This window comes from Euprymna scolopes, chromosome 21 (genome assembly GCF_053919585.1).
Source record: "Euprymna scolopes isolate OS-2025 chromosome 21, ASM5391958v1, whole genome shotgun sequence".
Classification (NCBI taxonomy): Eukaryota; Metazoa; Mollusca; class Cephalopoda; order Sepiida; family Sepiolidae; genus Euprymna; species Euprymna scolopes.
In genome coordinates, this window is record NC_136502.1 from 58268949 (window position 1) to 58291841 (window position 22893).

At 31.0% G+C, this 22893-nt stretch overlaps 2 protein-coding genes across 7 annotated transcripts in view; one reads left to right on the forward strand and one right to left on the reverse strand.

The window, feature by feature from the left end:
* LOC145242393 (uncharacterized) overlaps positions 1–22893 on the reverse strand; it is a 717261-nt gene that overhangs the window by 380792 nt on the left and 313576 nt on the right. The gene's annotated exons all lie outside the window — the stretch shown is intronic.
* LOC145242390 (uncharacterized) lies at positions 13770–22169 on the forward strand. Its single transcript, XM_080105412.1, has 2 exons — positions 13770–14257; positions 20623–22169. Exon 2 carries the CDS (start codon positions 20636–20638, stop codon positions 21236–21238), a length of 603 nt encoding a protein of 200 aa, XP_079961538.1. The 5' UTR covers positions 13770–14257; positions 20623–20635; the 3' UTR covers positions 21239–22169.

Here is a 22893-nt window from a genome sequence, read left to right on the forward strand (position 1 = left end):
TACCCTTAAACATAAAATCCCATACCTCTTCTAAAATTTCAAGACAGTAATTGCCAATGTTGAGAAAAACCTTGGAAGATATATTTATCAGCACCAAAAATAGGATTAAAAAAAACCCCAATAAATTCCAAATAATCACTTAATACTGTTACATTGATAAAAGGCATGGATCTTTTTTCTCCCTTCTTTCCTACTGGGACTGGCTTTAAGCTAAACATAAAAATTATTCTCAATTGTGTCATGCAATTTCAGGACACTCTTACAGATCGGAAGATATTCTTATGATTGTCAATTTAGCAAAAACTATGGCTTTCTTCTGACAGATTCTTCAGTGAGTATTGAAAATGTATTTGATTCAAAATTTTATTCTAATTTAAAATTTGATAGACATAATTGTCAAACTGTTAACGTTTGGAAATTATGTTTACTGAAGTTGAAATTCGAACTGTTTTGCACCAAGTATATTTTAAGCATTTTAAGCTAGAAATGGATTTAGCACTACACTGTATATGATGTCACCAGAAGTTCATGCCTCGCCCTTCTCAATAAAACAAAACACCTATTTTAAAATTGATTGTTTTCAAAATGTTTTTTAATAAAATAACAAAAACAATTTATATTTACTTATTACAAAAAATAGATACTCCTTTAAAAAAGTTATTAAAGCAAATGTTGTCTGGTGGGAAGTGTACAGCAAGGCGTCTGTTCACATTTAAATTTCTGTATGGTGGTATAGTCAGGGGAACAGGGAGGGAATTCCAAAGGTTAGCAGTTTGAAGGAAGAAGCTATTAGAGTAGAAGGCCTTCCAGCACCTGGGGATCTTTACAGTGAAGAAGTGAGATTTAGCTGAGTTTGGTTTGTTAGGTGTTTATGTTGCGGCTCCAGAGCAGCAAGTTCATTGGAGCACATCCGATTGAAGTACTTGTAAAAAAGCACAGAGATGCAACATTATGTCAGTGAAATTTGGTAGACAGTGTGAGACCTATTGGATTAGGCACTTTTTTCACCTTATCTGAGAGAGACTAGTGGTTGGTGCACCAGCCCAGATGCGACAACAATACTCCATGCATAAGGGGATGGTGGTTTTGTAGAAATATAAGGTACAGACAGAAGTGAGAAGTTTTCTAGCACCTTAAAGTCCACTTTCTTTGCATCAGCATTGACAGTAGCTTTTATGTTTTTTCTACTTTATTTAGTTTTAGTGTTCTTTTTTGAATGATTACTAGTAAGAATGGAAGAAAGTATTTGGGTTTGTTTTTTTCTGATCTCTCCCCATGCACTAATTTGGTCTCTGGTGACAATAATCTGCTCGGGCTATACTAATTCAGAATATATAAGATTTGTAAGTGTATCTTTGTAGTTTCTGACTTTTAGCTGAACCCAAACCCCAATATACAACTTTTCTTTATATAATAGATCAAGCTTATTTCTACTTGTAGTACCTGAGGAATATCTGTTACTATGACCCTAAAGCTAAACATGTTAAAACCTAATCATTAAAACAAATGTTGGCATCTATTAATTTAGTTTTCTATGAAAAACACTTAAATATCCTTTGATGTTTCCATTTGGCTCCAGTCTCAAATTTTCAAATATTAAATAAGCATCAAAACATTTCCAAATTATCTGATCAAGTTCCTAATAAGTAACTGGACCAATTTCCAGTTCTTATTTCCGAGATGGATAAGATGATCTGAATCAGGATCTACTAGTTAAATGCATAGTACAACAACCTATTTTTCTTTTGGTAAATATGCTTTTACTGTCCATGGTTAGAAATCTTCTGTTCTTTTCGAGAATAGTGACTCTTTTGAAAAATAAGGTATTTGTTAGACTTAGGACAAAAAGAGAAACAAGATGACAGAGAGAGTGGATGGATGAGAGAGAGAGAGAGGAAAGAGAGTGAATGGACGAGAGTGAGAGAGGGGAGAAGGTGTATGAAAGAGAGAAGTAGGAGGACAAGTGTGAGGAAGAATGATGTGAACGAGAGAGAGAAGAGGGATAATAAAAGAAAGAAAAATGATAAATAAAAGGGGTGACAAGAGATAAAGGGGAGATGATAGTGATAGAAAAAAGAGAGGACGTGAGAAAAAAAAAGAGAGGACGTGAGAAAAAAAAAGAGAGGACGTGAGAAAAAAAGAGAAAGGACGTGAGAAAAAAAGAGAAAGGACGTGAGAAAAAAAGAGAAAGGACGTGAGAAAAAAAGAGAAAGGACGTGAGAAAAAAAGAGAAAGGGCGTGAGAAAAAAAGAGAAAGGACGTGAGAAAAAAAAAGAGAGAGGATATGAGAAAAAAAAGAGACAGGACGTGAGAAAAAAAAAGAGAAAGGACGTGAAAAAAAAAGAGAAAGGACGTGAGAAAAAAAGAGAAAGGACGTGAGAAAAAAAGAGAAAGGACGTGAGAAAAAAAAAGAGAGAGGACATGAGAAAAAAAAGAGACAGGACGTGAGAAAAAAAAAGAGAAAGGATGTGAAAAAAAAGAGAAACGACGTGAGAAAAAAAGAGAAAGGACGTGAGAAAAAAAGAGAAAGGACGTGAGAAAAAAAGAGAAAGGACGTGAGAAAAAAAAAGAGAGAGGATATGAGAAAAAAAAGAGAAAGGACGTGAGAAAAAAAAAGAGAAAGGACGTGAGAAAAAAAAAGAGAAAGGACGTGAGAAAAAAAAAGAGAAAGGACGTGAGAAAAAAAGAGAAAGGACGTGAGAAAAAAAGAGAAAGGACGTGAGAAAAAAAGAGAAAGGACGTGAGAAAAAAAAAGAGAGAGGATATGAGAAAAAAAAGAGACAGGACGTGAGAAAAAAAAGAGACAGGACGTGAGAAAAAAAAGAGACAGGACGTGAGAAAAAAAAGAGACTGGACGTGAGAAAAAAAAGAGACAGGACGTGAGAAAAAAAAGAGACAGGACGTGAGAAAAAAAAAGAGACAGGACGTGAGAAAAAAAAGAGAGAGGACATGAAAAAAAAAAGAGAGAGGACATGAAAAAAAAAGAGACAGGACGTGAAAAAAAAAGAGACAGGACGTGAGAAAAAAAAAGAGAGGACATGAGAAAAAAAGAGAGAGGACGTGAGAAAAAAAAAGAGACAGGACGTGAGAAAAAAAAAGAGACAGGACATGAGAAAAAAAAAGAGACAGGACGTGAGAAAAAAAAAGAGACAGGACGTGAGAAAAAAAAAGAGACAGGACGTGAGAAAAAAAAGAGACAGGACGTGAGAAAAAAAAGAGAGAGAGGACGTGAGAAAAAAAAGAGAGGACGTGAGAAAAAAAAGAGAGGACGTGAGAAAAAAAAAGAGACAGGACGTGAGAAAAAAAAAGAGACAGGACGTGAGAAAAAAAAGAGAGAGAGGACGTGAGAAAAAAAAAGAGACAGGACGTGAGAAAAAAAAAGAGACAGGACGTGAGAAAAAAAAAGAGACAGGACGTGAGAAAAAAAAAGAGACAGGACGTGAGAAAAAAAAGAGAGAGGACGTGAGAAAAAAAAGAGAGAGGACGTGAGAAAAAAAAGAGAGGACGTGAGAAAAAAAAGAGAGGACGTGAGAAAAAAAAGAGAGAGGATGTGAGAAAAAAAAGAGAGAGGATGTGAGAAAAAAAAGAGAGAGGATGTGAGAAAAAAAAGAGAGAGGATGTGAGAAAAAAAAAGAGAGAGGACGTGAGAAAAAAAAAGAGAGGATGTGAGAAAAAAAGAGAGAGGATGTGAGAAAAAAAAGAGAGGATGTGAGAAAAAAAAGAGAGAGGATGTGAGAAAAAAAAGAGAGAGGATGTGAGAAAAAAAGAGAGAGGACGTGAGAAATGGAGTGAAAAGACAGGAGAACGGGAGTGAAAGGATGGGAGAGAGGGAAAGAGGGAGAGGGGATGATAGAAAAAAAGAGGTGAGAGAGAGTACGGAAGAAGAAAGGAGAGAGGGAGGAAGGGGACCTGAAAAAAAGAGAGGAATGGGAGAGGAGTGGAAAAAGGGAGAAGAAATACAATTGAAGTTTTACCAAGAAAAATTCATTAACTACATTTCCGAAGAGTTTTTTTACTACCAAATTGATTTCAAAGATTTTCCAAGAAACAATCTACACTTGCAAAAACTTTTAAATCAACTAATATAATATAGAGAAATGAACAAAGACAAAAAAAAGGAAGGAGGATAAATGAGGAGTTCATACTTTTAGTATAATCCTACCTACTGAGGCTGAATACATAGAACCAAAAATATATAGCAGACGATGTAGCCAGCTGTTATCTAAATAATGTACAACTGAGTCATCTCAGCCTTCCAATTATAGCCGTACTGCAAAGTGGAATTCGCCCTCCACCCCAAGAAGTACTGTAAACCATGGACGAGGGAGTGGAAAAATTCATATTAATTTTAAAGAATTTCAATTGAATGCCTGCATACATAATTTATTTTACTCATGTTAAATGAAAGAATTAGAATAGTAATAAAATCCCTGCTTCATTCCTGAGCTCTTTACTTCCATGGTAGAGAAAAAAAATAAAAACAGCATAAAAACAATGTTCTGATATATTGGCTTCTTCAAAGATACGTGTTTATTTTTTGCAACAAATTTTTTTCTTTGTATTTTTTCTTCTGTTTTTAAAATACCTAACACAAAGAAGTAGAATCTTCCTCCTCCAAAGAAAGATCGGAAGCTGTCAAGGTGGTAGTGGAAGAAATGATCATATTAAAAAGAAAATCAGTCAGATGTAACATTGCATACCTCTGCCTGACAATGTAAAAATGAGCCAAAGTCTTATTTGGGTCTTACTTCTCCATATTGTATTAAGTATTCCTGATATTATACCATGGAAACGTTTATAACTCACAAACTGTAAACTTTGCATAGTGCTTATTGTTATCAAAGAACATCAGACTCATACATCAATTTTGAAAAATTCAGAAATTGAAATTCCATAAAAATTTGGTCCTTGACCAAACTTTCTAAGATCAAGGTGATATATAGAAGAACTTCATTGGCTACAATATGGACCAAATAGTGTATCACTTCAATGAACAGAATCAAACTTCTTGCCAAAAGTGTGACCTTCACCTTTTATGTGACCTTTGACATAGATAATCCAAAATAAAACTGGTTAGAAGTTAGACCAAGGCCAATATTTTGACTAAGTTTGGTTATGATTAGTCAATCAAATAAATAAACTTAAACAACAAACATAACCTCTTAAACAAAAGTAATTAAAAGAATTTCAATAATGCATTGGAAATCCTAAAATATGTTGGTCACATTATTTCAGAAAAACTTGTTAGATAAAACCATTATTCAAGGTGACATCCTCCACAAAAGCTACCATGAAATCGTTAATAAAATTCCTAATTCTTTTTCTGCAATCCAACCAGTTTGGTAGAAATAAACTTCACTCTATGCCTAACTTAGTTTTAGTCATGAATCTCCAACAGACTTTGTTTTATGATATGCTTCAAATGTCTACCTTTGAGTATGATAGATTTAAGAAATTATCTGTGTGATTAAGCTCCAGGTTGCAACATTTTTAATAAAAGATTTATTTTGAATAAATAAAGTTGTCTTGTTTGGTTAATTCTAAATATTTTACGATTTCATTTGAAGACAAATAAAAAATTGTCTTACCAGTAATAAGTAAAAGAATGTCCAAATAGGAACTTACCTGCAAAAGAAAAAAGAAAAATAATGTAATTAATATATATGGATCGTGAAGGATTTATATATACATATGTGTGTGTGTTTATTTTATAAAAAAAAAAAAACAGAAAATTATAAACGTTTTTTCGATCATTATGAGGATGAAATACATCTTTTATACAGTGAAAACTCACTAAGCACCTTTACAAGAAGATAACATGATAAATGAAAAAATAAAACAATTTTTATAGGAAACTTGTATTTAAAAGCTCCTAAACATGTTATTTATTCAATTATTTTTAATATAATTTTCTCAGAGCTGCTATTAAAAAACGTTGTTTTTTTTTTTTTTGCAGCTACAGGATGTTATGTTTGTTATGCAAATGATCATCAAGTTTCGACTATGAGCATGATAAAATGTATTTCTTAATTGTAATGAAATGAGATAAAGTAATTTAAATAATCTAAAAAGATAAAAATATAAGTCTTTTAAAATAAAATATATGCTCCATATTAACAGATTCATTATTTAATAAATAATGAAAATTTCATAAAGATCAAATAATTCTGATCTTTGATAGAGTTTTTCTTTTTTTTAATTTGAGGTATTCAGTTTTTCATTACACCAAATTCTTTCAAATTCATTTTATTAGTGATGTCATGAAACAGGAGTAAATTTTGAACAGATTTCCAGAGACAAATGAGCAGATCAAACATGAATGACATTCTTCTTCTTCTTTACCATCATCATCATCATCATCATCATCATCATCATCATCATCATCATCATGTTCAGTTTAACGTTTGTTTCATATATTGACATGTATTGGACAGCTTTTAGAAATTGAGCTTTCAACAAACCTATCTATCAGTTCTTTATTTAGTCTACTTTATCTTGGTGGATCTCTTAATTTTACTAAATAATAAATTAACTTTTTCAATGAAATTATGATTAATTTATAAATTATATTACAGGAATGTATGTACAAGTAGAAATATAGATTATTTAAATAAATATCCAAAAACAAAATTAAAACAAATAGAAATGAATGAATAAGTAAAATAAAATTATTTTGCTCTTCCTTCAGAATCAACAATTTTGTGCCATCTGTGTGAATCGAACAACAACAAAAAAATGGCTCAACACTCAAAAGTTACTTTTGATGAGTAGAGGTTTTTTATTAATCACAGGTATTATTTTACATGTGCAATATTGGGTAGCTTTTCTAGTTATAATATAAATTGTGACTCATTAAATCATCTAGAACTGACATAATGGATGAATGTATCCTGTAGAGGACACGAAAAGCAATCATTTATCAACGTCAAAACTTGAAGTCATGAAGTTAAAACAAATTTATAATAATAAAATGAAATCTGTGTATTCATTTGTTTGGTGACACAAAAGAATCTGAAACACAAGTAAATATGATTTAGATTGGGACTTTCTATGGCGATACTAGAAGAATATCAGTCTCAAAACAGGTAAAATTCTCTGAACAGAAGTTTTGTGCCACATTTATGTTCCTTACAATGATTAAAATCAACATATGATACTAAATCTTATGTCTAGAATCCTTATTCTAATTTGGATCAATGATTTTGATTCTAGAATGTATCTAAAATTTAAAACATCACTTCATGGTTCTTAAGAAATCGAAATCCACAGAATCTTGCTTAACTGGTGTCTAATGGTTATGAATAAATTCAGTACAAATTGACATATTTGCATTTTCAAATAGGAAGTTGTCCTCATATTATGTCTTCTGAAAACCCTTTACAATAATTCAAAGAAACTACAATTTGGGAAATATTAATTGGTGTCAGAAAAATTGGAGATATCTGAATTTTTATAAAGGAAGGTCACATCCTATTTACATCCTTCACATAAAACTAAATATAGCCCATGTTACTACCTCTTAAACCAGGTAGCTGTGTTCCAAACTGCATAATATTCGGTTAATTAGTTTAGAGTGAATCCTATATATATGCAAATATATAAATATACCTAACCTTATATAGATAGAAATATGTAAGGTAAGTTTAAGGTTATCACGAGGTAATAATTTCGGTATATATCTATTCCAATAGCATTCGATAAGTTAGTAACAGTACACATGTATAGACTGACTTTTGTTCTATAAAACCTCTTCAGAGCAAGTAGTGATGGAAAATTAGTTGATGGAATAGTGGATAAATAAGATAAAGTGATATTAAAAATAAGAACACAAGCATATGACTTCATGTTGCTGGGGGATTGTAGGTTACCTCCAATACTAAGATCAACAGGGATCGGTAGTTTAAGGGCATTATCTGTAGGCATTGTGTGATGGTTTCACAACGTTAATGCAATATAGGTATCTTTACTGTACATTATGATAAATGCCTGTACGGTCTTGCTTGCATTGGCCAAATCGATTAGAAGCCACTGAATTCCAATTCAGACCCCATCTGAATTTAACCAGGCTGTGAATATATACATATATAATTAGTAAAATTTTGGTAACTGGAATGTAGCCTAATATTGTCTATTTATATATGCTCTGTTGTCAACAATCATTAAGTTTTTACTTTGAAAAAATTGGTCTTTAAATGAATAGAAAGAATATGAAAAAACATTTTCCCACATGTTTTAAATTAATGGTTAAATGCTACAATAATATTGTGAGCGTGTTTGATTGCATCAGACATACTAAGTAGCAAAGACATATTTATATACAGCATGTGCATAATTGTAGCATATTAGTCTTACGAATTTTCTCGACTTAAGTGTTGAAGTATTGTAGGGGATGAGCCACAAAAAATTTAAACGTAAATAATGAAATAGTAATATGGGGTTTAGTCATGGGGAAGCAAAATACACAGTGATCTGAATTCATTCTTGCGCAAATATCTATGACGTAATGGACACAAAGTAAAGCTATATATATATAATCACCAGAATCGAAATCCTGTCAGATTAATTGCATTCATTTGTATACAAGTGAAAAAAGTATGAATATCTCCCTTCGTAACTAACAAAAATGCTTTTTCTGGTACAGTAAAATGTCTAAAACCTAGGAGGAAGTCTTTTCAGAAAACACCAAAACAAAGCAGAATGCTAATCCAACTACAACTCTAATGTATCTCATGAACTTGAAGACAAATCGTAGATCCGAGCTAGTTCTTTCCACATGCAACTGATTATCCTTTGCATAAATCTCTTTCCCAGCTCTTCACTTTTGTTTTCCTTCTGTCTCACTTATATTTTTCCCTTTAAAATGTCTCCGCGTTATATTTTTCCCTTTAAAATGGCTGTGTTATATTTTTCCCTTTAAAATGTCTTAGTGTTATATTTTCCCTTTAAAATGTCTTAGTGTTATATTTTTCCCTTTAAAATGTCTGTGTTATATTTTTCCCTTTAAAATGTCTCAGTGTTATATTTTTCCCTTTAAAATGTGCCAGCGTTCAAACATGCAAATTACTGACACCGACAAAAAAACTCAAACACTCAGCATACACCTCTTGAAATAGCTACACAACAAGCAAGAGATCACAGGCACATTTGATTCTGTAAGTGTGAATATCTATTGTTACAGAACTTTTGCATTGGACATATCATATTAGTACGAAAAATGTATATCCCAGACAGATAACTTTAGTTCAACAAATTAATGTTAATCCATATATCTTTGCGTTTCACATTGTTCGCCTCTACAGAAATTGAACTACCTTACTATGTTCATACGGTATAATCACGTTGACACACTGGTTCCGTTCGATCACTGAAGTTAAACAACATAGCACCTGGTCAGTACTAAATGGGTAACCATTTGGGACTTCCAGGTGCTGTATGTGCTGTCCGCTTATCTGGGTATTGTTTTCAGTCATCCTGGACTTCTTGCCACTGAACTCAAACAGTGCCGATTCAGGAGAGGTGTGGTTGGTAATTGCGCAACCCTTGCCTCTTAATTACATGCGCAGCTGCCCCTACAAGAGGTATCCTTTGTCGAGACTGAACGGAGGCATCGACTATGTTCATGGTTTCCTTTAACATCATCCAAACTTTACTACACTTGTCCTGTGCTTCATGCTATTTGAAACGGATTGCAAAAACACATGGAACACTGTTACTAAATTGCTGAGTCATCGTATTGATGATGTATCTTATAATGTGAGATTGGAAAAGGGATAGAGAATGTGCATATTTACTTCCTTCCAGAGCAGAAAAATGTGGCACAAGGCTAGAATGTGGAGTATAGAAAAGCCAGCGCACCCAAAGGAGGGTACATTTTAACTACATAAAAATAGCCCTTGGAGTCCTGACAGTATTTTCTGTTAGGAGTGTCTCAGACAGCTGACAATAAACCAACCTCTTCTCAAAGAAAAACGGTAAAGCCTGAAGGCATAATGCACCTTTTAGGATCAACAATGCCACAGTGCCCAACTGATTGTCAAACACAGCTCCTTGACTGGTTTGCAGAGAATAGCATTTTCCCTTCGTCTCAGTGTTGTATCTTACTTTTTAAAATGGATCAGTGCCCACACATACAAATTACTGACACTTGCAAAAACTAATATTTTTTTATGTGTGTGAGCATTTACAGAATGCGTAACTTCTTTCAATACAGCCATATAATTTACATTTATGTATGTACACACCACAAATAAGTATAATAAGTATGTAATACAGAAGGCAAAATAATAAGTTCCTTATATATATATATATATATATATATATATATATATATATATATATATGTTTTATAGAAGAATTATTCCTGAGTTTTTGAGACTAGCTCGGGTTACTTTAAAATTAATAGATTTTATACCAGCCAATTTCTAGCTTAGTAATAAAGATGATTAAACAAGGTGGTAATAAAACTAGAATATTCAAACAGTTAAATAAAGAATTTGTTCGTTATTCTGATGCTTTTTAAATAATATAAAACTAATCCAAATATATTAATAAAGGAAATCGAAAACTACATTAGTAATGTATATAAAAAAATTATATATAAATAATTATTTTAACTAACTGATAAATTAAAATAAATATACTCATTTTGAATTTCGAGACAAGGACGAGTGGCATAGGTAAAGAAGACATTTTTTTGGTAGTATGAATAGGTTAGCCAAATTAATCTGGAACAGGAAACTAGATAAAATATTTGGAGCATATTTTGTTCTTGTGATTAAAGGAGGTGGTGTTTGATCAACACTGCTGGGGAGTCATGATTTAATATACTGTTTTGTTTTTAAATCCATGAAACCGTTTCATGGTAGACAACTGATGATCCCTGAAATAGGACTATTGTGAATTCAAGAAAGCAAGATTCAGCAATTGCAGGTGATTAAATGACTTACTGACTAAAAAGTTATTGAATGAATGAATAATAAAAAAAAATAAAAGAATTAAATAATATAATAATAATAAATATATTTTCATATAGTTTTAAAGGTTAAAAAAACTTTCGATAGATAGATAGATGTTTATATAGTTTTAAAGGTTAAAACAAATTTCGATAGATAGATGTCATTTGTTTTGTTTTGCAATAATTTTTGAATGAATTCAATTATTTATACAAAAGTGCATTTTCACTTAAGTGTGAGTTGGGAATAATTTTCCCTTTTACAAATTTAGTACCCCCAAATGGGGAGCAACATATGTATTGTTAAAACAATTATCCACTGACACGACTCATCAGAGTGGCTGAATCTAGCAAGATTTGAAATCAGGACCCCATGGTAAGAAGTGTAAACCGCAACTGCTGAATGTATTGCATCAGACATACTAAGTAGCAAAGACATATTTATATACAGCATGTGCATAATTGTAGATGTTATTTGTTTTTGTTTTGCAATACTTTTTAAATTAATTCAATTATTTATAGAAAAGTGTATTTTTACCTAAATAAAATACGAGACATTTAGCAGCAGTGTGAGATAGCCTAGTGGTAGAGATTTATGCTTCTTACCATGGGGTGCCAATTTCGAATCTCACTAGATTCATCCATTCTAATGAGTCATAGATGATAAAACATGTGTCAGTTGATAATATATATATATATATATATATATATATATATATATATAAAACTCTGTCCTTAAGTTTACAATAGAATTAAATGATAACAAACAAATTCACTTTCTGGACGTCCTTATAGACTCATCTAGCAATACTTTCGACACAGCTGTATACAAAAAACCAACTAGTACAAAATCCAGCCTCTTGAACTTTAAGAGTGAGTGCCCTCAGCGTTATAAAATTGCCATAATCAAAAGTCTTTTAAACCGTGCTAAGATGATTTCTTCTACGAAAAAAGCACTACTAATAGAAATTAAAAATATCAAACAGGTTCTTATAAATAATTACTTTCTGAATTATATTGTTGATCAACAAATTAAACTATTGTTACAGTCCCCTAAAAACCTTAACAGCAATACTAGTCAATCTTCTAACACTAACCCTATAGACATATTTTATAAAAACCAAATGACATCAAATTTTAGAAAATAATTAAAAGCATCATACATAGATATACAGCACCTCTAGAGAACAATTCTAAGATTAGATTTATTATATACTATAAGAAGTATCGAACCCAGAACCTCATCGTTAAAAATAACTCCTCGCCGACAACAAAAATGTTGGAGCAAACCAATATTGTGTACAAATTTCAATGGCTCTTAGGAGAGTGTAACTCAGAAAATAAAAACGTATATATTGGACATACAAAAACAACATTGTCCCGTCGATTAACGATGCATTTGAACAGTACTAGCTCAATATACCAGCATTTAACAAATCAACATAGCTGTCCCCCCTCTAATCTTAGAAAGGTCCTCGTGGGCAACACAAGGATTTTGCAACGAGAAAGTAATTGTAAAAAATTAAAAATACTTGAAGCACTATATATAAAAACCCAGCACCCATCTATAAATAGCATTAATTTTGAAAGGAGCAATAATGTGCTGAAATGTTTAGCATAACCAGTATACGACTGGTTTTACTAACATTGCCTTTTATCATTCTAATTTTTAATCAAGTTTTTTATCACTCGAAAATGTATATTTTAATCGACTTTTCATTGATTCTTTTTATCATTCGTAACTATATATTTCACTTCTATTTTTAATATTTTATCTCCACCTGATGATGATTCAAGAAAGAATCGAAAGCGCTCATGTGAACCATGGAACATTTGTAAATACCTTCCATCTTGAAGTTAAAAAAATCTTACGAAAGATCGAAAAAATGAAAAAAAGAATCATTAAGCAAGGTATCTCTGTTGTTTTTAATAATGTTTGCCTGAATATATATATATATATATTTGGGGTGGGGGGCTCTTTCAGTCTTTGACAGACTATGGATACCCACGAAGGGGTGCCTGTGCATGAAATTTTTGTGGCAGGAGGTGCGCAATCTTCAACCACTTCTCTCCTGAGTCAACATTGCTAAATATCAGTGGCAAGTAAAGCGCCTGTACAGGACGACTGGAAACAAATGTTGAGATAAGCATAGAGCACATACAGTGCCTAGAATTCCCAAATGGTCACCCATCTGGTACTAACTAGGCTCAACTTCGGAACTTTGATAATCTGATGAGAACCGGTGTGTCAACGCGATTATGCTGTGTATATACAGATCGACCATAGTTGAGGACAACCCAAAAGTCACATTTTTGTTGCCTGCTATATGAAAATGTAAGAAAGAGCACCATTTCTTTCTCTCGATTGCTCCACTTACCCTTGATCCTAACCATATAATACTGAGTTTTTAGTATTAAGCATCAAGTACCATTTTTTTTTAGTTGTTGGTATGACTCAACTAAGAATTGAACCCTTGTTGCCTGGCCAATTACTGAATATTCACCAATATGCCAAATGGGTTTTACTTCTTTATTATCGAAACAGATAATGTAAAAGAACTTATTTTTAATAATGCAAGACAAATGCCTTAACAGATATCTCACAGTAGAATAAACAATTGTAGTAATTATAACTTCATGGGTTATGGGTGCATCTAGGATATATATATATATATATATATATATATATATATATATATACACACACACACATACATACATACACAGTTTATTAGTTTATTATAACAGTATCGACATACAAGACCTGGTAATCAATAAAATAAATAAAATATAAAAACTTGAAAAGCCGTTGTATCTTAATGAAATCAGGCAACAGCTGCAAGGTGAGAGAGAATGGTATCAGACAGGAAATTGCCTGTTCATTTTGACGAATGTATTTACTTATAAAAGACTAGTTTTTAACCTACCACATAAACTACAGTCACGAGAATTTTAAAACAAAGGGAAAAAATGCCTTTTTCAATTTATCAAATATCTCGGAGTCTACAGAGATTGTCCAACATTGTTGCAATGTTATGAGAAATTAACTTCAAGCGACGATCATCTAAACTACGATTCTTCTCTTATCAGGATTCGACTTGTATTATGACAATTGAATATATACTTTAAGGACATTCATTTGGGCCACTATAACAAAAGAGTAAAAAAATTCAAAAATATAAAAAACACAACAGAAAACTTTATTAATTATTTTGAAACCAACTAAAAGAGAAAGAAAAGGAATAACAACTGCTTAGAATAGCTGAAGAGAAAAAGAAAAAAACTTTAAAGTTGAGAATCTCACAGGTGAGTTTGAGTCCGCATTACTTTCTTTTGTTTTGACAATCTTTAATTAATAAACTTTTACTGGCTTAAACAAACGACTTTTAAGTCTAGCTCATCATAATTATTATTTTTTATTTAATTACATTCCAAGGGTTCCTTATACTACATTCAGTTGCAATTTTACCAAATGATTTTGGAGTCTAGCAGTGTTTATAATTATTACCATCGGAGTTATCAGGGAAAATTGAAGAACCAAGTATGGTAACCCCTAAAGTAAATTAACCAAAAAGGACTGAACAGAATCTTTTTAGTCAAATTATTATGTCTTTATCCACAACATAAAAATATTTGTCCAAAATTCAGGGAAAAGGGGCTCACTTATTTCTTTACTTTGCTACCGTATGCTTTTTTGTGTGGTGGTGAGGGGATTTGTATTTAATTTACAATTAAAAAAAAAATGTATTATGGTAGAATTTAATTTTGTAATGAAATTAATGTGCGGCATGGAGAGGATATTCATTGACTTTTTTACTTAACCGAGATGTGTGTACTTTGTGAGGAGAGCGTTTTTAGTTTACAATATAGAACCACCGGATCATTCCCCCCCCCCATAAGTAAAGGTAAGAGATGTGGTAGTACAGACTAGAGAAGAAGTCAGCTCAACCGAACCAGAATGAACACCGCATAAATAAGGTTATGTAGTTGAAAGGTATAAGGGTCAACTCGTAAGATTTAAAAAAATTCAGTTTCCAACTCCTTTTTAAAGTTTTCCAATATTCTGACAGTCTGTTGATTCTTTACCAAATATGGCTGACTCCTACGATTCTTTCTATTTATAGGATTCACTCCTAAACTCATTAATGAATCATTATAGATTTTGAAATACAGCTGCCAAGTGGAATATGGGCTACATTTAGTTTCATTTAGATTTATGCAAAAACAGAGTGGGTGAAAGTCCTAGAAAATCAGATACTTCTTATTCTGGTGACATTTTCATAATAACCGTTAATCAATCAATAACAAGTATCAATTTGATTGCATAATTAGCATACAAGTCACCTGTCTCTCTCTTAGTTATCTATGTATTTCTTTCACCTCCTACACCTTCATTCTATGTTGATTCAACAATTCTAATATTTTTTCATTGCTTTTTTACATTTTGTCTGTACCTATCACTACTTCTAAAACCTCCGGTTCACTTTGACTTTGAAACTGTTGTCGCAATAACAACATGGTGTCAGTATTAATCCATAACGCCCCCCCCCCATCAAAAAGAAAAAAGAAAAAAAAAATGAAAAAAAAAAAATGAAAAAAAAAAAAAAGAAAACATTCCTAATAAATTTCTGCTTTGGGTATCCATTCTCCTTGGACATACCACAACCAGACAGATGGAGATAAACCAACTTTTATGAAGTAAATTGATGTCGCAAAATTGCACTGAAAGAAGAAAATAGTTGGGCTTTTTTTTTTCGTGAATATAAAGTGTAGATAAGATATAAAACTTGAAAGAAATGCAGACTTATTTTGACCTTCATACAAAAATAGAAAAGTTATTTGTTTCGTTAAAGTTTTTATCACAACCAATTTACCAACTTGTGGAATTCTCAGCAAGCAGAAGAATCTTAGGAATTTGGCAGAGTTGGAGGATGAGGTTAGTGAGGAATGGTCCAAATGTATACAAAGGAACGAAAAGAAAATCTGAATATATACATACATATATATATATATATATATATATATATATTCATATTACTGTTCTAAGTTATGAGTTAAATAACGTCAATTTGCATAAAGCATTTTATCTATATAAAGTTAAAAACACAAAATACATGCGAAGATATACTTTAGCGTTGGTACTGAGTTATCCAAACAAGCCACTCATCTATCCCCTGGATATCTCTCTATCAACCACTCTCTAATATTTCTTAATGTTTATGAATACAGAGACAGTGACTCTTTTCTCATTGCTTTAATCTAAGTTATGTACGTGTGGCTACATACACCACATAAGTCTCTATAAAGATAATATACTACATAATAGTTCTAAACAATAATGATGAAAATAATAATATAGAAGTAAAGAGACTTATTATTTTAGCTATGCAAAAAGAATGTCTTAAAAGCCATGCCATAGGTTATGAATTTTTGAATAAAATAAAAGTAGATTAAATAGTGGTAGTGATTGTGACCCAATGGATCATGATAGTTTTGAATTTCTCAAGGTCTAGCCAGACTGATGAGTTATAGAGGTGACGAAACATGTTTGTGGATTATTATATTAAATATACTAGCAAATATATGTTCCCTCTGATAGCATGTTTTGTTAGTATTAATATAAATGCTTAGTACATACATAGGTATCAAATCTACACACACACACACACACACACAAAATGTGACATGAACACTTTGCAGCAGTTTCATCTCATTCTCAAAAGTGTAATAAATTCATAGACATTTTTACACATTCTAATGCAAAATGAAATTGGTTGAGAAAAATTCTGAAAGACCTATTTTTTTTTCCTCTCCAAGTGTATGAGGTGACGTCTCCATAATATAAAACTCTATATGAAAGGATATTGAGCTCCTTGTGTGTCTAATACTTACCTTGATTTTGATGAGACCAAGAGCAGTGTTTTATTTTACTTTTACAGCTTTTTTTTTGTGCGAGTTGCATTTTCACCCCAAACAAGGCAGTCCTAGGGAAGCAACTATTAGAGTAGAAGGCTTTCTTATATCTAGAGATTTCTACTGTGTAGGGGTGGGATTTTGCTGCTTGTCAGGTTTGTCGGGTGTATTTCCATCGAGGGGTACAAGGTCTTGTAGTTCATCCGAGCATCCACCATTAAAATCTTTGTAAAACAAGCAGAGTATGCAACATTTCGCTGATGGGGAAGTGGCTGAAGCATAGCTGATGGTTGGCGACTTTCTTTTGAACTTTGTCTTTAGAAACTATACAATCAGATCAAGTCTGAATTTTACAGTCAAAACGTATGTTCAGAAACATGCATGGTCACCGTCAAAAGAATACAAAACAATATATGAAAAATGTACTAAAGTTGCCACGTTTATTTATATGAAGGCAAATGAGTGCATTAATAATTACCTATACAATCGATAGAATTTACATAATTGAAATCCAACCAAATCCTCACTCATTTTGTAAATAATTAGCTTTATCTACCCAGCATTGTTTAGAATGAATTGAAGTCATTTAAGCTTTTAATTTTTATTTGCTAATTGCAGGGTTTTTTTTAAGTTAAAGTAGACAACTCTTATTATATTCTTTAATTTGAAATGAGTTAGTCTTTGCTGATTCTTGTTTTTAGGTGATTTTTAAGACTGGACTGAACTATTTTTTTTAAATAAACTGTAACTAGGTATGTTATCATATTGCTAATAACACAGTGCAACAATACTAAATGAAAATTGACTAGTCAGAAGTAAAATTTGACTTGTTAACTTAAATGCTATATGGGTTTGACTTTGAAAATCAGACAAAATAAGTTTATATGTTAGATAATGAACATTTCAATTTCAGCTTTAATTGAAAACAAATATAAAAACCAGAACGACAAAAATGTTGGAAAAAAGTACATTTGTTTTTTTGCATTTAGTTATTTATATAAAAAGGATTTTTTTAAAGTACACTACACTACAGCATACACTAGCATTTATTAAATAAATGATTAATACTAAAGCAAAAGCAGAATTATTAACTGTAAACACGGCATGAAAAAAAAAAAATCCATGCGGACACACAACTTTATTAATATAGTTTATGTTAATAAAGATTTTTTAAAACTTCTCTATAAACATCTCTGCCTGTCAGTCAGTCAGACTTGGGATCTAAATTCAATTTATATATATATATATATATATATATATATATATATATATATATATATATATATATATATATATATATATATATACTAGCAAATATATACTTTATTCTAGCATGAGAGGATAATATCATAGTGAACGAATATATATCCTACACTGACCGAGAGGATTATGTGACTCGGGAATAGATAGTACAGTCTACCTACCCTACCAAAAAAAGGAAAGAGTAGATGAGGTAATGTGTAGAAGGATTCCAACAGAAAAGGGGAAGGTAATGCATGAGAGTATGGACAACAGAAAAGATATTACATAAACCCCTCTTCCCAAAGATGGATGCAATAGCTGGGAGGATTACCTCCACCTCCATAAAAACAGAGGCAACAATTTCTGAAAAGATGAGATAACAGAAATGATACTACGCTACCAAAAAGAGTAAAAGATAATGCAATAAGACATTAAATCATTTTTTTTTATTTGTTATAAAATTCATCTTAAAAACATTTTTATGATTCCTTAGCCTTTTTTGCAAAAATCAAAGTGTAGTATCTGTTCTAAGCATACTAGCGACAGAAGACATTGTACTATCGACGAAAGTATTGTGTATACTATAAGAAAAGATAGCAATGCGAATTAAAAATGTATATTACAGAATGCTGATTTATTAGAAACTGTTCATGAAATAAATATGCAAATTCAGAATCTCAAAGCTAATTATTGTTTTTAGATTAATATATATAAGATATTTCAAAAATAGGTGAAAAAAAATCGCATTTATTCATTTAAATATAAACAATAGCACATTAAATAATATGAAAAGAATAGAAAAAAAAAGACATGAATAATTTTGTTTTAATCAAAATGCATGTAGTACTGTTTATTTGCTTTCTCGCTCTCTACTTCTTTGATTTTGTTCTTAACCATTATTTTTTATAAAAATGGAAGTGACCGAATGTCCAACAAAATAATTTTTTGTTAAAACGCATATTAAAAAAATGTAATAGTATACACTACAATTTACGGTTTCAATAAATATTTGATACCGTATTTTTTATTTTTTATAAAAAGCAACAATACATCTTCAAACATAGCATTACAATTGGATATTCTCACTTTATATAAAATCTGTTCTTGTTTATATTCAAAACCGGACAAAAATTGTGCAAATGAATGTTATATTTGGAAAACGGTTCAACAGAGAATAATTATTATTCAAAGTGTAGATGTTTTGTTTTGAACAGAAATGAGTGGGTAATATGGATTGTTTTTTAACGTTTGATAAAATACAAAATTGCTGAATCTGGAAAAATGCATCCTTTTATATTGTTTTCTAGTGAAGAGGAGAGTAGATCTGAATTTGAGGTTAAAACTCTGCATCCTTTTTTCTAAATATGATAACTGAGAGCTTCTTAACCGAAAAAGTCCCAAACATTTCTTTCAACACTCAATGATCATTGCAAAAAAAAAAAAAAAAAAAAAAAAAATGAACACGATAGAGTCTAGTCTAATGATAAGAACTTGCACTGTGTCTCTACAGATGCAACCATTGTTTGCAAGGTCGCTATCGTGTCCGCTACTTGAAATCCAAATTTAAAAAGAGAAAACCTTGCATTTATTCAAATAAATAGATAAATATGAACATTATTGCAATTTTCATACAAATTTATTTATATTTTAAATAAGACCATAAAGAAATGAGCAAAAAGTCCATTTGTCCAAGCAGTGATGCGTGTGTGTGTGTGTGTGTGTGTGTGTGTGTGTGCGTGCGTGTGTAGAAAGAAGGGGGCTAGGCTCTCTTTTTAATTTACAATTTTCTTGAAAGGCATATTTAAACACAAGTGCGAAACGTTTGTCCACAGGATCAAAACAAGCATTGAATTTAAATATAAAGAAAATACGTCACCACTAACGAGAAGGAGAGGAAAAGAGAGAAAGAGAACAAGCAAGCATATATATTATTCCTTAATTGGAATTCATTTTTGAGATGAGCATTATATATATATATTAATTTTATTTTTATTTCGGACTATTAGATGAGAATAATAGTCCGAAATAAAAAATAAAATTAATCACCTTCCCTTTTCTATGAATTTTTCTAGCTTATGGATCGTCAGTACATCGTTCTTTATAATGCAATGTTAGTTTAACTTAAATTAACTCCCTTCTAAGAAAGACTGAAATAATTTATCCTTTTTTTATGAAATCACTTTAATTACTACTGTATATATATATATATATATATATATATATATATATATATATATATATAGCAAAGACAGGAAAACAGAATTACAAATGAATAAGACAAAACATTAATTTATTATGAATTGTCTAAAAAATAGTTATGCAAACTATGCATTCAAATAATTATCTTTGGATCTTTTGTCAGTAATATAATATTTTAATATAGGTTGTATTATTGATTTAAATAACGATAAATAGTTTTGATGGTAATACAGAAGTGATAAATGAAAAAAAACTTTCATATTTATTCACTTATATTTGTAAATAATGTTTTTCTTTCTTTCTTTTCAAATTTACAGTTAAATCGCCAGAATGGAGAAATACAACACCGCGAAAGTGGCTTTACAAAATATGTTATTAAAAAGAACCACCGGCCAGTTGGAAGACACCTTTTTCTTCGATGATGATGACTCAATCTTTAGTATGGAAAACGAGAACAGACTTCAATCAAGAGCTACTCTCTACGGACGCTCCAACGTTAACAGAGGTTATTCTACTGTAACAAGTAACAACGGCAATGAAGCCCAATCACAACAATTTTCCAAAACTATGCGACAGAGTCTCTACAAGCGTAAGAAAGAACCATCACCTCAGTCTGAAGACAAGCAATATCAAGCGCCATCTTGGCTACAAAGAATGCGTCCATCGCTCTACAGGCGTCGAGAACAGATTCCTTCTGGGGATGATACAACAGGTCTAATGGCTATCAGCCAATCCCCACCAACTGGAGAAGATCAACTACTGGCTGATAATTCCGCAGCTGGGCATGAAGATTTGGAAGAGGAGCATGAAGACCCAGAAACGTCTATCTTAAGGCAGCATAAAATCAATGCCATGTACTGGTCAGCAAAAATTAAAGATGAATTTACGACCCAACTATTGAAAAAGACGAATCTTGTCACAATTGACCATTAGAAGGGGTAGTTTAATATTAGGCAGACATAAAAATAAAAGAAAAACGCTATACAATTAAAAAACAAAAACAAAAAACAACAACTTTGGATTATTATCAATTAATCATCAAATTTTCATATTCTAAACAATAATTGGTAAATGATTTTTAGTCAATTTTTTATGATTATCTCACTTAGTAAACAATGTTTTCAAATGAAACATCTTTTATGTTAAATTTATAAATAAAGTTTAGTATTAGGCGAACAAAATGATGTTAGTCATGTTTTTAAGAGGGGAGGGGGGCTTTGAATTATTTCCAATCAATTACAAAATTCTCGGGTTATAAGAAACTTTTTTTTATGTAAGTTTTTTTTAATGGAGGGTTCATAAACTATTAATCAGTTTTAGTAAATGAAACGTTTATATTACACTAGATCCCATCTGATTAAAAATTAAGCAGACATTAACAAAAAATAATAATTTCTTTTTTTTATTATTGATTTTTTGGGAGGGGATCTTTAAATTATTATTAATTAAACACTAAATTTTCAGTTCAGTTTTCTAACTAAGGCTAACTTACTAAACTGTGTTTGCAAATGAAACACCTTTTATGCAAGTTTAATTACATAGAAAACTACTTTCATTTACTAAAAAATGGAAGCAAATAATTTCTTTAAAAATTTTCTTTTTATACATTCTGAAAAGTTGATAAGTATTTTTTCTTAATTAAATATCAAAAAATTTTAGGATAAGGCATGCTTCGTTTATATATCTACTGGGAAATTTAAAAAAAATATTAGAACATCTATTAATAAATGAAAAACGAATAGTTAAATTTTAAAAATAAAAAGGGACTTTATTTTTAATGGCAATAGGAAATATCACATTTTTTAATTTGTACTAATCCATTTTACTAATAACAAAAAAATAAAATAAAAACATTGATTCTAAAGCTTTCTGTGTTATTTATATAAACTATTTTGGAAAAACATCATTACTGAGGGACACAAATGTGATGATTTGAATTGGCTACTGGGAAATTCAATAGGGTCTCAACTTAAGTTTCTTAATTCAATAGTATTAATGATAGTTTTGTAAGAAGTTTGCCTTTTATAAGGCTCATTTATTAAGGTTAGCTTTAGCATAATTATAGACGCACCCTTCTTCCACATTTTAAATCAGTTTTATTCATACATGACTTCACCAACAGCAAGTGACAATAAATGGATTTTTGTAACAAATTAAAAGGAAATACCAAAGCATGCAGAGTTGGGTTTTACATTCAACTGTCTTGGGCATGTTAAGTCTTTTTCATCCACGGCAAAAAATATTGCATATCGATGTAGTTTAATGTTTACTATCAGGCACCTTTAAAAGTAAAAAAAAAAAAAAAGTACACCAACAACTCAACAGAAGTGCTTTGCACTCAAAATGTTCTGATTGGATAATGTACCAATCACTGTGTGTGAAAGAGTATAGGTTTGCACAAAAGAAAATAGTTCATCCAACATGTAACTGCTACAATGTTAAATTACGCGTCATCTATACGAAGTCACTAAATTTTAATTTTTAACATATATTTTAGTATACACACAGAGATGCTGCTTAGTATATGTCCTGTGTCCCTCGTGCATACAGATACCTTTTTTTAATTGAATAACATTTTTTTCATGTTT